Here is a 14,769-nt window from a genome sequence, read left to right as displayed (position 1 = left end):
GGGGAAGATTCTGTCCACCCCAAGGAAAGTTCCTGGGTGTGTTTCCTCCTCGGCAGGTGTTGAATTGAGTTCTTCAGATCCCCAAGTAGCTCTTGGGCAGGAGGGATAAAAGCTATTTTAGGGTAGTCACTGAAGTGGAGCTGTTAATCCTCTGTGGGTCTCTAGTTAAGAACACTTAGAGATTAACCCTTTCCTTGCTGCAGGGGGGCTATTTCTTAACAGTTTGGGGGGAGATTTGGGAGATTTCAACTCTGGTGAAGGTGGGAACATGCAACTCAATACAAAAGCAAAGATAATCGCTGCCTTTTGTTGGGTACTTAGTGGAAGCCAAGCCGAATGCTGAGCCCTTTGCATACCTGACTAAAATAATCCTTAAAACAAGCCTGTGAGGTAAGTATTTTTAGTTTTATAGATGAGGAAACAGGCTAATAATGGAGAAAGAACGCAGTTTCTAGAGAGATGATGTAACACCATAAAAACTATAGTTTCATCAGAAGGGCACACAGCAGAGGACAGATAGATGAGGGAGTAATCTGCCTCCTTTAAAGGCTTCCAAGAGGGCCATAAGAATTTTTAACTACGGAGCCTTAATAATAGAGATTCCTAAACTGAAGGAACTCAGGCCCAGGATATGGTGCTGGAGAAAGATAAAATAAAGGGGGATTGGCTCCGGGGGATGTGCTGAGGGTCAGTTGTGGGGGAAAAGAGGAAGGCTGCATTCTGAGGAGGTGTTGGGAAGGGAAGGAAACTCGCTCTGAGGCCTGAGAAGTCACGTTAAGGGAGGAAAAGAACGTACTATTCAGGCCCTGTGCCGAAAAGGAGACACAATTTAGATCGCAGAGACTGCATTGTTTGTATTCACACATATTATGTCAAATGTTTCAAGAGTGTTGTTTCACTGAATCTTCCATGAGAATATTGGTAGGTAAGGAGAACTAATCTCTCTTTCAGAAATTGAGGAAACTGAGGTTCAGAGAAACTAACCTACCCGTGGTTTCAGAGTCAGTAAGTGGCAGCTCTTCTGATAGTAAGTCCAAGGTTCTTTCCACAATACCTCCCTCTTGATATCAGGTGCCAGAAGGAATCTTAGGATGAAAATATACCGAGTTATACCAGTAACTGGGAGGGATTGATTGTGTTTGTTTTATGGGAACAGGTTCTGTCAGCTTCTACAGTTGTTAAGGTTAGAGTGTGAGACCAGAAGAACAGCTTTGAAAGAGAAGCAGGATTTTTTTTCCCACAGTTGTGTGGAGAAGAAATCCGAAGAAATGGGCCTTCAAATAATGTGGGAGAGGCCCAGGAATCTTCCTGGATGAGAGGAGTTTGCAGATAAAGGACAGAGGGAGAAAAACTAGATTTCCTAAAGGATTCCTAAGGTAACACTAAAGCCAAAGCCCCAGTACGTGCAGATCAGGGCAAGCACATGGCTGCTGCCTGCCGCCTTTGCGTCTATCAATGCAACCTCGTGAGCTCTTCTTAGCCACCACCAGCCTCTTTCCTAGAAGCCCATTACTCACTCTTTCAGTAGCAGCATACTACACTGCTGTGTCTTGTTTGTGCTTGTTCAGGAGAACAGATGAGGTGGATGTGTGGGAGGTGGGGGACGTACTGTTCTCTTTCTGAGTTTGTGCGGAATTTCCAGGGCTAGGCTTCCCTCTCACGTCAGCCAAGTGATGCGACTTGCTTCCTTCCCTCTGGCTGCCATTCCCAGCTTTCCAGAGGCGGAGGTGCGTGATTTCACGTAGGGGGTGGGGGCCAGAATTTGACTTTGAAGATGGGGGAAGTTCCTTCCAAACTAGATATTCAAATTCATGCTCGCTCTCTACCCAATTCCAAGCTGCCTAGTAATCACTGGTATTATAAACAGGTAATTCCACCCTTTGGAAGAAGGGAGAACTTAAACAATGAAAGCCAGACGTCAGAGGCCTTTGAGGTTTATCGTGAAGTAGGCAAATATACCATGATTCAAAGGCTCAAGTGGGACTAGTTCTTAGTGTTAGCACGTGAGTCATGCAAAATGTAGTCACCTTTGTGCAGATCTTTCTAGGCACATCTCCACTCGTGATGGGGAAATTGTTTATCATATTACATTGTAGTGTTTCTTCAATAAGAGGAATGGTTCCTGAACAGGACATAGCTCATGTTAATGATGAGCAAAGCTCTCTCGGGCATGAACCCGCTGATCCCATCATCTCGTTCATGGCCAGCCTGTTGGTTGAATGGTCACTGTAAGCAGCAGGTGCTAATGAGCTGAGCAAGCATTCTTTGGCCCACAGCTAGTTTGTGCAGTTGGAGCCCTCCCCAGATTCTCGTGGACAATCCCCACATACCCGCTTTGCTCCCTTTACATGGAAAAGCCTCATGACCAAATTTTGGCATGAGCTCTTCAAAGGAAATTCCCCTGTTATAGCAAGTTACATTGAGGTTGGTAACCTGTTTGTGTGATGAGCTTGTGAGTGTGAATGTGGGTCTGCTGTGCCCCCTTTGAGAATTAATGCCCTTTCTCTCTTCCTCTGAGTTGATGTCAGTAAAGAACTTGTGTCACCTTACCTATGCTCACCTGCTCCCCCACAACCCAGTAGAAAGACTTCAAGATATTGGCTCCCCCTTTGGAACTCAGTTTAAACCAGAACTGCCTGAGCATGTTAGCCTGTAAGAATCCACTTGCATTCAGTGACTTATGTACTCATCTAAAAGAAAGTCAAAAGTCCTTTTCTAGATGCTAGGTTTATGGAGCTGAAAGAGATATGATCTGAGCTCTCAAAGTATCTGAGTTTGGTGGTGGAGTCTGAGTTCTAATGCAAGTATGTTACCTGTTCACAGTGGAGACATGCATGTGTTCTGTGAGGGTCTGTAGGAGGGGCAGCTCAGCACCTTGGTTATTGGACGGGCTTTGCTAAAGAAGTGTGGTTTGGGCCCTGAGACCAAGAGACCCAGAGTAGTGGTTGGAGGGCAGGATGGGACCAGCACTGGTTTAGTGGAAATGCTGAGTCTGCTGTTGCCTCTTCAGATGAACCTCTTGATGTTGATGCACTGCTGAGAAACACGTCTGGCACAGAGGCTGACTCTCCAGGGTGTAAATTTCCTAAGTAAAGGCTTCTTTCTCTTCTGATGCCTTTTGGGCATTTTATTGCTCCTTAGCACCTCCACGAGGAGGAGAATTATAGAAAGTGAGGAGGAGGCAGGGTGAGGAGGAGGAGGAGGCGCTGCTGTCTAAAGTTAGTGGAAAGGATGTAAAAGCGAAGTTGGGAGGGAAAGGGAGTTTAGGGCTTTTACTTCCTCCGATTATCCTGTTTTCTATTAGCCTAGGTGGTACTAGTAATAATAGTTACCATGTAGCACTTACTAGGTGCCCAGCCTTCTGCTGAATGCTTTATATTTATTATCTCATTTAACCCTCAAAAGGTCCTTATGATGTGGGAGATTAGTAAGCCCATGTTGTAAATGAGGAAACAGCTCAGGAAAGTAAGTAATTGGCTGAAAGTCACATGGCTTCAAAGTGGAAGGGCTGGGATGGAACTGGGGCTCTGTCTGCCTCCAGAGCCCATGTTTTCATGGTATTGGGCTCCCTAACACCAGGTGTTCTGATGTTTCAGGTGAAGAGATTGTTTTCTGAAGGCTGCGTTGGAGGCTGTGACAGAGCACAGAGCCCTGTGGAGCTGATGGGGAGGCTTTCTCACTAACATGGCCCTTCGCCATTAGCCTTGCCATGACCACATTTTTCACCAGCGTCCCCCCCTGGATTCAAGATGCAAAGCAGGAGGAGGAAGTGGGCTGGAAACTAGTGCCCAGGCCTCGGGGCCGGGAGGCGGAGAATCAAGTGAAGTGCCAATGTGAAATCTCGGGGACACCCTTCTCAAATGGGGAGAAGCTGAGGCCTCACAGCCTCCCCCATCCAGAGCAGAGACCGTATAGCTGCCCTCAGCTGCACTGTGGCAAGGCTTTTGCCTCCAAGTACAAGCTGTATAGGTAGGTGATGCTCCCATACTTCTTCCTGCCCTGAGGTTCCCAGGGAGAAAGCCAGAGAGACTCCACTGAGTGTGGGACTTTATCTGTGGCAGAAGAGTAGAGGTTAATTTGTCCCATAAGTGTATCCTATATGTCAACCATTTGAGGTCACTCACTGAAAAATAATGGTGGTATTTTTTATTCAGACACTAGACTCTGATGGGTACAATATCAGATAGCGATGAACAGACTAGATTGAGTTTTGTTTTTTTTTTCTTTCAATACAGGTTTAACTCATTTTATTGCACTTCACAGATACTGCATTTTTTTTTTGTAACAAATTGAAGTTTTGTGGCAATTTTCAGTCAAGAAAGTTGGCCCAGTTTTCCAGCTTTCCAAAAGCATTTGCTCACTTCATGTCTCTGTGAAGAATTTTGATAATTCTCACAATATTTCAAATCTTCCACCATCAAAAAGATTACAGCTTGCTGAAGGCTCAGGTGATGACTAGCACTTTTTAGCAATAAGGTGTTTTTTTTCTTTTTTTTTTTTAAATAATTTTTTTAAAAGGTGATATGGACTGTTCTTTTAAAGTCTTTATTGAATTTGTTACAACATTGCCTCTGCTCTTTTATGGTTTGGTTTTTTGGCTGAGAGGCTCACGGATTCCTAGCTCAATCAAGTCTGCACCCTCTGCATTCGAAGGCGAAGCCCTAACCACTGGACCACCAGGGAAGTCCCCAGAAAAGTATTTTTAATTAAATATATACATGTTTTTTTAGACATGATGCTATTGCACACTTAATAGGCCACAGTATAGTATAAACATAACTTTTATATGTACTAGGAAACCAAAAAATTCATGTGACTCCTATTACTGTGACTTTTGCTTTATTGCAATGGGCTGGCACCAAACTTGCGATATCTCCAAGGTGTGCCTGTGCTTCTTTCCCTACCTGTGTCAGGTAGTGGTGAGAATATTAGCCCCAAATTAGGCATCAGCCTTAGAAGTTTAGAGAGAAAAGGAGACCCTCTGGTCCAATCTGTAACTTGTAAAGTGCAGGCTCAGAGTGGAGAAGTTAACTTACCCAAGGTCGTATTGCTCACATGATCACTTATGACTCTGTAGAGTCCTCTGGGTTAGAAGATTTCCTGAAACTTGTAAGCGCAAGAACCCCTATCTAAAGTGAAATGGAATGTGAAAGCCCTGGTGTAAAGCAGATATGACAGAGCAGCTTTGAGGGGAGCAGGGCCTACTCAGAAGTAGTTTTGATTTTATCCTTGCCTTTCCATCAGAGGACCATGAGCGTGCCCTTTGCCAGTGATGCAGACTGCCTGCTGCACAGCCATTCATCCCTCGACCATGAGCTCTTGTCACATACCAGGCACAGTGTTCAGTGACAGGGACAGACACTTCCTATCAGTGAGCCAGACAGATATAGGGGGAGGGGTTGCTGACCCTCCTCGATTTACTGTCTTAATAGCAGGGACAGACAGCACACGAGTAAATACGTGAACGAGATGACCACAGAAAGCCTCTAGTTCCTTGTCTGGAAAACAGTTGATAGGAAGGAACTAAAACAGGTAACAGGGTTGTGTGTGACCAGGATTGCCCTCATGACAGTTCTGTGGTCCTCAGCTGTGTGCTCCTGTGTCTGAGGTGGATATCAGTTGGGGGTATCCTTGTAGACTTTCCTAGTGGCGGTCTGAGTGTCAGTGGGAGGCTCTAGGAAAGGTCCTGGGCCAGGAGACAGGAGCCTTGACTCCACCCGGAGTCGTCATACAATTTTAGGCAAATTACTAAACCTCATTGGGCCTTTGTTTTCTCACCTTCAAAATGAGGGAAATAGACTGTGGATCACTCACCATCTTCCTCTCATGTTACCATGCCACTTACGTCACAGGAGATTAATAGTAACCTTTATAGGTGTCAGCACTCAAAACAACATGAGGATAGTGGGTATGATTGATACCTTCCAGGTAGAAAGAATCACTGGGTGCTGTGCTAGAGACAGCAGAGGCATATCTAAGTGAATCCAGGTCTCAAGAAGGTCTGGGTTTAAGTGCATTTTAAACCCAGAAAATTGTCTGCCACTTACTGACTGGTGGGTGGGGCTGTCCTGTGCATCAGCTTCTTATGTAGAACACAGGGTTAATGACACAGCTCACATGGGGCTTGTAAACGATGGGACGTCAAAGTCTTGCTGAGCTGATTCCAAATACCATGGAGCTCTGGATTGTAGTTCCTGGATCAGCTCTGGTTTCCAGCCAGGTAGGAGCAGAAGCAGGTAAACCAAGGGGCACTGAGGTCCCATATCACAAACACATCTTCTGAAACATTTAAAATGCTTTATGTGGCAAACAATTTAAATGGTACAAATGGACATGCAGTGAAAGATAAATTGTCACACTTGAAGCCACTGTTCTCCTCAAAGGCAACCATTGGGGTCAGTTCTTTGTGTATCCCTCTTGAGACATTCAAACATGTATTCCCTTCCTTTTTTATTTTCACAGGGGATTGTGTTACGTACACCATACTGAACTTCCTTTTTTGACTTGGCTCGCTGTTTCTTGGGAGATTGTTCCAGATCAGGAAGTTTAGATATATTTCATTTTCCCTTTATTGTGTCATTTAAATTTTATAAATACACTTTTTGTTGCAAAGGAAATACATTCACGTAATTCAAAATTCAAAAGGTATACAATGAAAATTCTTCATCACACCCAGAAAAGCTGCCCTTTCTTCTCCCCAAGGGTAGCCAATGTTAGTTTCTTGTGTATCCTTTCAGAAATATTTTAAGCTCATATGAGCAAACATGCATAAATTTTCTCTCTTTTCCAATGCATGGTACCATTCCATAGGCACTGTTCTGTCTCATAGCCTTTTCCCACTCTATCTAGGAGCTTGTTACCTGTTGTATATATAAAGCCGTCATTATATTTAAAAGTTAAGGTGGGAATTCCCTGTTGTTCCAGTGGTTAGGACTTCACGCTTTCACTGCTGTGGGGCTGGGTTCCATCCCTGGTCAGGGAACTAAGATCCCACAAGCTGCACAGCCAAAAAAAAGTTGAGTCATTTTTATGGACTTAATTACTTATTTAGCCAGTTCCCTACTGATGGACATTTAGATTGTTCCTGATATTTTTGCTACTGAATTCAGTGCTGCAGAGAATAGCAGCACATGTGGTTTTGCAGGTGGTAGAGGATAGAATGTAGTTGGCATGGCATCCATTCCATTGCATGCCTCTACCACAGTTTTTGTGTCTAGTTGCCTGTTAGTGCACAACTCCGTTGTCTAGCCAGCCATTATGATCTCCTTTCTTTCTTCTCTGTCCTTCATCCCTGTCTGCAGGCACATGGCCACCCACTCAGCCCAGAAACCCCACCAGTGCATGTACTGCGATAAGATGTTTCACCGCAAGGATCATCTGCGGAACCACCTGCAGACCCATGACCCCAACAAGGAGGCCCTCCACTGTTCTGAGTGTGGTAAGAATTACAATACGAAGCTGGGCTACCGGCGCCACCTGGCCATGCATGCCGCCAGCAGTGGTGACCTCAGCTGCAAGGTGTGCCTGCAGACCTTCGAGAGTACCCAGGCCCTGCTGGAGCACCTGAAGGCCCACTCACGCCGGGTAGCAGGTGGTGCCAAGGAAAAGAAGCACCCCTGTGACCACTGTGACCGGCGGTTCTATACTCGTAAGGATGTGCGGCGGCACCTGGTGGTCCACACAGGCCGGAAGGACTTCCTGTGCCAGTACTGTGCCCAGCGATTCGGCCGCAAAGACCACCTGACACGTCATGTCAAGAAGAGCCACTCACAAGAGCTGCTCAAGATCAAGACAGAGCCAGTGGATGTGTTAGGCCTAATCAGCTGCAGCTCCACAGTCAATGTGAAGGAAGAGCTGAGTCCTGTGCTGTGCATGGCCTCTCGGGACGTGATGGGGGCCAAGGCCTTCCCTGGCATGTTGCCCATGGGCATGTATGGTGCCCACATCCCTACCATGCCGAGTGCGGGCATGCCACACTCCCTGGTGCACAACACGCTGCCCATGGGCATGAGCTACCCTCTGGAATCCTCACCTATCTCTTCCCCAGCTCAGCTTCCTCCAAAATACCAGCTTGGATCTACCTCATACTTGCCCGACAAATTGCCCAAAGTGGAGGTGGATAGTTTTCTGGGGGAAGTTCCTGGAAGCCTGTCTCTCTCATCCGCTGAACCCCAGCCCACCTCACCTCAGCCGGCAGCAGCTGCGGCCCTCCTAGATGAAGCACTGCTCACCAAGAGCCCCGCCAACCTCTCTGAGGCTCTCTGCGCTGCTAATGTGGACTTCTCCCACTTACTGGGCTTTCTTCCTCTCAACCTGCCCCCATGTAACCCACCTGGGGCCACAGGAGGCCTGGTCATGGGCTACTCCCAGGCTGAGGCTCAGCCCCTGCTCACCACTTTGCAAGCTCAGCCTCAAGATTCCCCAGGAGCTGGGGGACCGCTGAACTTTGGGCCACTGCACTCTTTGCCACCTGTCTTCACCTCTGGCCTGAGCACCACAACCCTGCCTCGTTTCCACCAGGCATTCCAGTAGCCACAAGGAGGCCCTCAGCTCAGTCCTGGCTCTGTCAGGGAGCCTCAGTACCTATCCCATCTGCATCCCCCATGAAGGCAGCTGAGCTTTCAGAGCTGGGTTCAAAAAAACAATTCCAGTATCTGTATGGAGCACTTGGTTTGGGGGCTTAAGCTCCAGGATTAGTTCCAGGAGGAATCTTGAGCCCCAACCCCATGAAAAGATATCATACAATAGGACTTCAGGTATTTTTACTTTTTTTTTTTTTTTAATCTGAATCGGGAGCCACACCTAGCCTTCTCCCTCTCCAAAGCATCGGAACCTCCTTCTCTTTGAAGAAGGGAGAGGTCTCTTGAAGACACAGAGGGTTTTACTTCGGATGACCTCGAGAGAAGTAGTCCAAGAAGCCCGTCTTCTGGTCCCAGCCTGCAGACCCCACAGCAGTTGGTCAGGCACTCCTGCAGAGGGTCCATCGCCTGCTTCCAATCAATAGGCAGGAGGGAAGGCCTCTGCCTGTTGTTCCCCATTACCTCCATCCCTCCTGTCCTAACACCTCCATTTTCAGTCAGTGTTTTCCAGGAACGGTACCGTTTACACAGTCGCTTCAGACACACCATTTCACCTCCCTTGCTGAGCTGTTAGCCTTAGAATGATTGCAGTGAACATTGTTTACACACCGTGAATCCATTCCCACCAGTCCATTCCAGTTGGCACCAGCCAGAACCACTTGGTACCTGGTGTTAACTGGAGCCCTGTTTACAAGGCGGAGTCGGGTCCCGACTTCTCTTCATTTGAGGTCACATTTTTCCCCTGTGGGGAAATAAACTGACTTTGGACTGCTTCAGTCTCTGCCACCTTCCATGACTGTGTCTGTTCTTGCCTTCCTTGGGAGAGTCCACAGGAGACAGGCAAGAAGATTGGAGCAGCTTTCTCACAGGTCTGCAATTCTGTTTTTCTTCAAGTACATCGTGACCCCCTCATCCTCCTTTTGAACTGGAGAGAGGGGAAGAAATGAAAGGCATGCCCACTTCCACTCCCCCCGCCCCCACCCCGTTCCTTAATCCCTACCCTGAATATCATGAGTTGTTATTGGTCTTGGAAGGAGGGATTCGGGTTCTAGGCTGGTGTGGATAGCAAAGGAGAGGGTGTGAGCCCCTCATATGTCTCTCCTACCTGTCCCGTTTTCAGGAAGTTGTGGAATTGTTGGAAGAAGAGTTTTCAGAAAGTTGGCAGATAATTAAGTCCTAATCATTATCGTATCATGTATGGGGGGTATACACCATGTATGGGACGTATCATGGGAGGTATACATCACTGCCTCCCATACCAAACTTTTTTCTTCTCCACAGTGTTCCTCCTCTCTCTTCCACTTTGCAGTCCCTCTGGACTCAAGGCCACTGTGCATAGGCTTCTCTGCCCTCCATCAAAGAACTTCCACCTTCCTCTTGTGGCCCCTCACTTTTGCCCCCAGTACTCAGCAAGTTTTCTTGCAATAAACGATTAATTCTCTTGACTTGTGGGGCTCCCTTGTCGCAGACAGCACAGCTCTTGCCCAGCTGAACCCCACCCCTGCTCCATCTCAGTTCTGCATGGGCTTTGCTCTTCCCGCTCGTGGAAGGGAGGCCTCTCAGGGACCGCCAGTATGGGGCCCTCTCGAGACACTTCCACTCTGATTCAGAAACACACTTCTACCTCTTTACTGTTCACTCCTACAGATGGCAGCCAGCAGTTTCTGGGCACTTCTCTCAGCAGGTGCCTCATACTGGCTTCTGGCTTCTTCACTAGAGTTTCAGGACAGACTACCAAGGAACTGCCTCAGCCTCTTCCCAGTTCTCCCTGTCCCCATCCTGTCTAGAAATCACTTTGGTTTATGAGCAGGTAGGTCCAAGACCCACGCTTCTGCTTCAGTGCAGGCCAGTACTCTTTCTTTGAGGTGAAAGCCTTAAAATGTAGCTTCCTGGCCCTTGATTGGAAGCAATGTGGAATGCATAAACGTTTTCATTTAGGCAGGCTAGCTTGGGATACCTTTTTTTTAAAAAAAAGACAAAACCAGATATAAAGATGTCTGGCAAGATTAGAATCAGACTAGGTGATTTACTTCTAAAAATTAGCTTCAGTGAGTCCCAGGGACTAATTAAGGTTTACTTTTAAAAGCGTCCACCTTGGTACGCAGCCCCCTTCTGCATGCTATGCATGTTATTGGGACTCGTATATAGGAAATGGTAAGTGAGGACCCAGTTGGGACTCAGTGCCGCCATTGTCCTTGTCGTCTCTGACCTTCATCACTAGACCCAGCAACCCTTGCCCCTCCTTGCCACCTTTTCTGCATCTTTTGTTTACAGAGGTAAAGGGGCCTCTGGCTATGGAATATGAAGTCTCGGACTGTTAGAGGAGTCCCTTCTCTTTGCCTGCTCTTTCCTGTCCCTTCCTTGAATTCTCTCCCCCAATAGTGATGCTGGGAAACTCATAGGACAGGCAAAGCAACTTTAAAACCTTGTAACTTGGGGCCTTGCCCCTCCTCCCCTCCTCTTCCTTCCAGTCCTGTTCCTCTCGTTCTTCTTTCAATGCCCTTCCCACCCACAAATAATTTTCCTATCACTGTGAACTTTGCTGGTGCAGAGGAACATCTGCCTTCACTTTGTTTTTTGGACTGTAGATAGCCAGCAATTTCTTAAACCTCCCTTTCCAAAAGAAAAAGAAAAAAAAAGTCCTTGACCTGTTGTGCAAAGGATAAGAACAGCTTTATCCTGCTCAGTACCAAACCCACTTCAGTACCCTTACTAAGGCCATGAGAGCCTAGGGGTTTCTGTCCAGGACAGGAGCCATGGCATGTTGGCAGAGACCAAACAGGGACCAGGAAAAGGGGTGATGTCCCCTTCCCCACCGCCTCCAACCTCTGTCAGCGATGAGCTGCCCTGAATAGTGGCAGGCACCTCCCCCTCTGCACAGAAGCTAGTCAGGGTTGAGTGCAGTCTTGGGGGGCCAGGGGTTAGTAGCATGCCAGCTGGGTCAGCTCAGAGGATCTGCACATCTTGGGAGAGGGGAGAGGAACAATGAGTTTTTTTCCCATAACCTTTTACAAATGGCATTTTGTGCATGGAAATCTGGGAAGCAGGTGTGATTCCTTTTTTGCTCGTAGATATTGTCTTAAGTTGAACTTCTACTGCCCTAAACTTTTCCCCTAGTAGCCCTTTTAAGCCTCTATGCCCCCTTCTTTTTGGTAGCTGTTTTCTCCAGCCCCCCTCCATCTCCCCTCTTTTCTAGGAGCTATTTTTAAGCACGACTTTTTTTTAACAGTTTATATTGTACAGGATCAATATTTTGCTTTTTAACAAGGATATTTATGTAATAAGAAACTTTTGCCTTAGGCAGGTGTTGGCCAGAAAAGTCCAGATTCCTCTGGGACCCCACCCTGGCCTCTCCTGGAGCTCTGAACCTGCTGTGGAAGGAACTGGCTGTGACCTCACCACTGGAAAGCAGGGTCTGTGGCAAGGGAAACGGGTGTACTGGTTCTGACAGGAGGAGGATCCACCATGGTAATCAAGTGCCTCTGTGGAGGGGTTTGAAAAGAAATGTTCTAGTTCAATTTCTTCAGATGTTCGCCTACTTCCTTAGTGGGTTCTCCCCATATTGCACCTCTCCAACTCTCACCATTTGGCACTGGAACTCCTGAAACACCACTTCTCGTACACCCCCCTCCCTCTCTCCCAGTGGTCAAGGCTTTGGAGCCACTCTTTCGTAATACCAGATTATTTAAAGAGAGAAAAATACAAGACAAAACCTTTTAGCACTTTGTAAACACAGTGAATAACCTCTTGGAGTATTTTTGGCTTTATATAAAACAAGGTTTTTAATTGTAAAATATAAGTGCCATTAGAAAATGCACAGGGCCTATCTTTGTTAAAGTAGATTTTTCAATGTTTTACAGAATTACATTTTCAAAAAAAAGTTTTTATAATGAAGTTGTTTATTAAAAACTTCTGAATGATGTGTTTGGAAGTTGTGAGCCTGTCTCATTGGGAAGGGGCTGGAGAGAACCTGAGGAAGAACGAGTCTAGACATCGTTAGCATCCAAGGGGATGGTGGGTACGATGGAACACACAGTGAGAACCCTTCACGTTAGCACCCACAAGCCCTGTACTCTGAAATGAAAGGTCTTTGAGGTAAGTGGCATCATGCTACTTAATAATCTTGGATGCAAGAATCAGAAAAAATCAAATGGACTCGATGAAATTTCATATCACTGCAAATGCCAGATGGAACGCAGTCTTGAGGTTAGTATTGTTTCAGCATCTCAGACATGGTAGGCTTTAGCATTCCTGTTTCTGCCATATCTTGTGCAATTGTGACCATCAGGCCCTTCCATGTGGCTTGTCCCTTTATCAAAGCAGGCTGCCATGGTTCCAGTCATCCTCACACAGTGCTGACCAGAAATGGAAAGGGACCCTTTCCAGGCCCCCTAAGTAGAGAGGAGTCCTTTTATTCACAGGAGCCCTGTAAGCATCTTCTGTCTCATTGGCCTTGATGGTGTTCTGTGCCATCCCCAAGCCAGTCACTGTAGACCAGTGGTGACAAGACTGAGCCAAGGGGAGGAGTGTGTTCTCAAAGGAACTCTGGTGTACTGTTAGAATGAGGAATGGATGCTGGTTGTCCAAGAAAAAAATGTCATCCATGGCTCAAGGTGCACAGCTGGTCGGTGACAGAGCTAGGACTTGACCTTGCCCACACTTGTGTGTAGGCACCCATCTGGTTCAGACAGATTCTTGAAAGGAGTCGTGGCTTCACCTGATGTTGCTTGGCCAGTCCAGCGAAGGCGGTCATCACTGTTCTGAGCCCCATCCCTTGTACTGAGTGAGATCCTCTCATCCGAGGCTCAGACTGAGCTTGCTTTTCTGTGGTCTGGAGCCACTGTCCATAGCGAAGCAGTGCAAATCACTGAGTCCAGCCCAAGACTTTATGGGACATCCCATGTTAATGTGTGTTAAGAGGTGTTTTGTGTTCAAAGGCAGTGGGCTGGCCCTTCATCTCTTTGGCTTGTTGACTTGCGTAACTCCACCCCAATGGGTCAGGCCTCTGCTAGGGCCCCAAGGACATCCACTTTGCCCTCCAGGAGCTGCATTCCTGGGAGTGGGTCTGGCGGCTGAAAGCAGTCTTTTCCATTGGATAGGAAGAAGATGAAGGCTTTCCGGAGGAGGTGGGAAAGACTTTCAGGTGAGGAGGTGGAGTATTAGGCGTACTGACCACCATGGGCCACAGGTTGAGGAGCTGAGATAACAGGACTGCAGGCATGTGCAGGATTAGGGTTGCAGGGGTTGGTCCACCCAGGCTCTTACTCTCCAGGCATAGGCCCTACACTTCAGACTACAGTTCATGTTTGTAAAATGGAACAGAACAAGGGGTAGCCCCGAGGCCCAGGAGGAGGTAAAGCAATGTTCAGCCCACCAGGCCATGAGGATCCAGCTCTTGGAGGGAAACCGGGCAGAGACCCACTTGCTCCCTGGTTGGCTGCATCTGAGAATTTCCCTTGTCCCTGATTCTTCCACTTCGACCTCTTTTCTTCCTTTTATCACAAATATTTTGAGCACCTCTGTGTGCCCAGCGACTCCTATACAAGTTTCAGTCTGGTCAGAGACCGAAGGATACCTCTTGAGTCCTTTGCATTTGCCTGAGTAATTTATCCTCTGCAAAACTACCCCAAGGCCACAGTAGAGTGGGCACCGAGCAACTCCCACCTGTCCACCGCAGGTGGGAAAATTACTGTTTGACATGGTGGCTCTGATGGAAGGTTCTATCTGTCTGTGATCTGGGTCCCTGTTCAGAGCTGTTCCTTGCTTGCTACACTCCTGCCCATCACTCCCTTTCCACCCCGACTCCTAGTTCCGTCTGGGTGCCTGCAGTCACAGCCCCTTGCCCCTCCATCGGGTACCTCGCCCCTTATTAGCTAGGGAGCCCTGGTGAATCACACCCGAAAAGGTGTGGGGGCGAAAGGGGGCGGGGCGAGCCCCGTAGGAGAAGACCGCGCTTCTCGGCCTCCTGCAGGCGGTCCGCGGGTCGCTGCCAGCCTTGCCATTCCCTCTCGTGGAATCCGCAGCGTCGCCCCAAGCCCCCCTCCAGGCTCGGGGCTCCAGCAGGTTATGGCGGACGAGGGTTCGGGTCGGGGCGGGGGGCGGGGGGGGGCGCCTGGAAACCGCTGCGCGCCCGGTGCCTGCGTCTGGGGCCCGAGAGGCTGGGGGACGAGGGTACCCAAGACCCCACAGC

General features: G+C 47.9%; 1 protein-coding gene across 1 annotated transcript; it reads left to right on the top strand.

The window, feature by feature from the left end:
- The first annotated feature begins 3,690 nt into the window (after nt 1–3,690).
- On the top strand, nt 3,691–8,532 carry PLAGL2 (PLAG1 like zinc finger 2). The gene is made up of 2 exons (XM_068987816.1): nt 3,691–3,969; nt 7,302–8,532. Exons 1-2 carry the CDS (start codon nt 3,710–3,712, stop codon nt 8,530–8,532), a joined length of 1,491 nt encoding a protein of 496 aa, XP_068843917.1. The 5' UTR covers nt 3,691–3,709.
- Nucleotides 8,533–14,769: the final 6,237 nt, after the last annotated feature.

The sequence above is a fragment of the Capricornis sumatraensis genome, chromosome 15, assembly GCF_032405125.1.
Source record: "Capricornis sumatraensis isolate serow.1 chromosome 15, serow.2, whole genome shotgun sequence".
NCBI classification, from domain to species: Eukaryota; Metazoa; Chordata; class Mammalia; order Artiodactyla; family Bovidae; genus Capricornis; species Capricornis sumatraensis.
This window is presented reverse-complemented; position numbering and strand designations above follow the sequence as displayed.

Bases quoted from the DNA above. Each gene is read 5' to 3' on its own strand.
- PLAGL2 (XM_068987816.1), top strand. From the start codon at position 3,710: ATGACCACATTTTTCACCAGCGTCCCCCCCTGGATTCAAGATGCAAAG. The intron at 3,970-7,301 runs GTAGGTGATGCT...CCCTGTCTGCAG, and splicing joins TCCAAGTACAAGCTGTATAG to GCACATGGCCACCCACTCAG.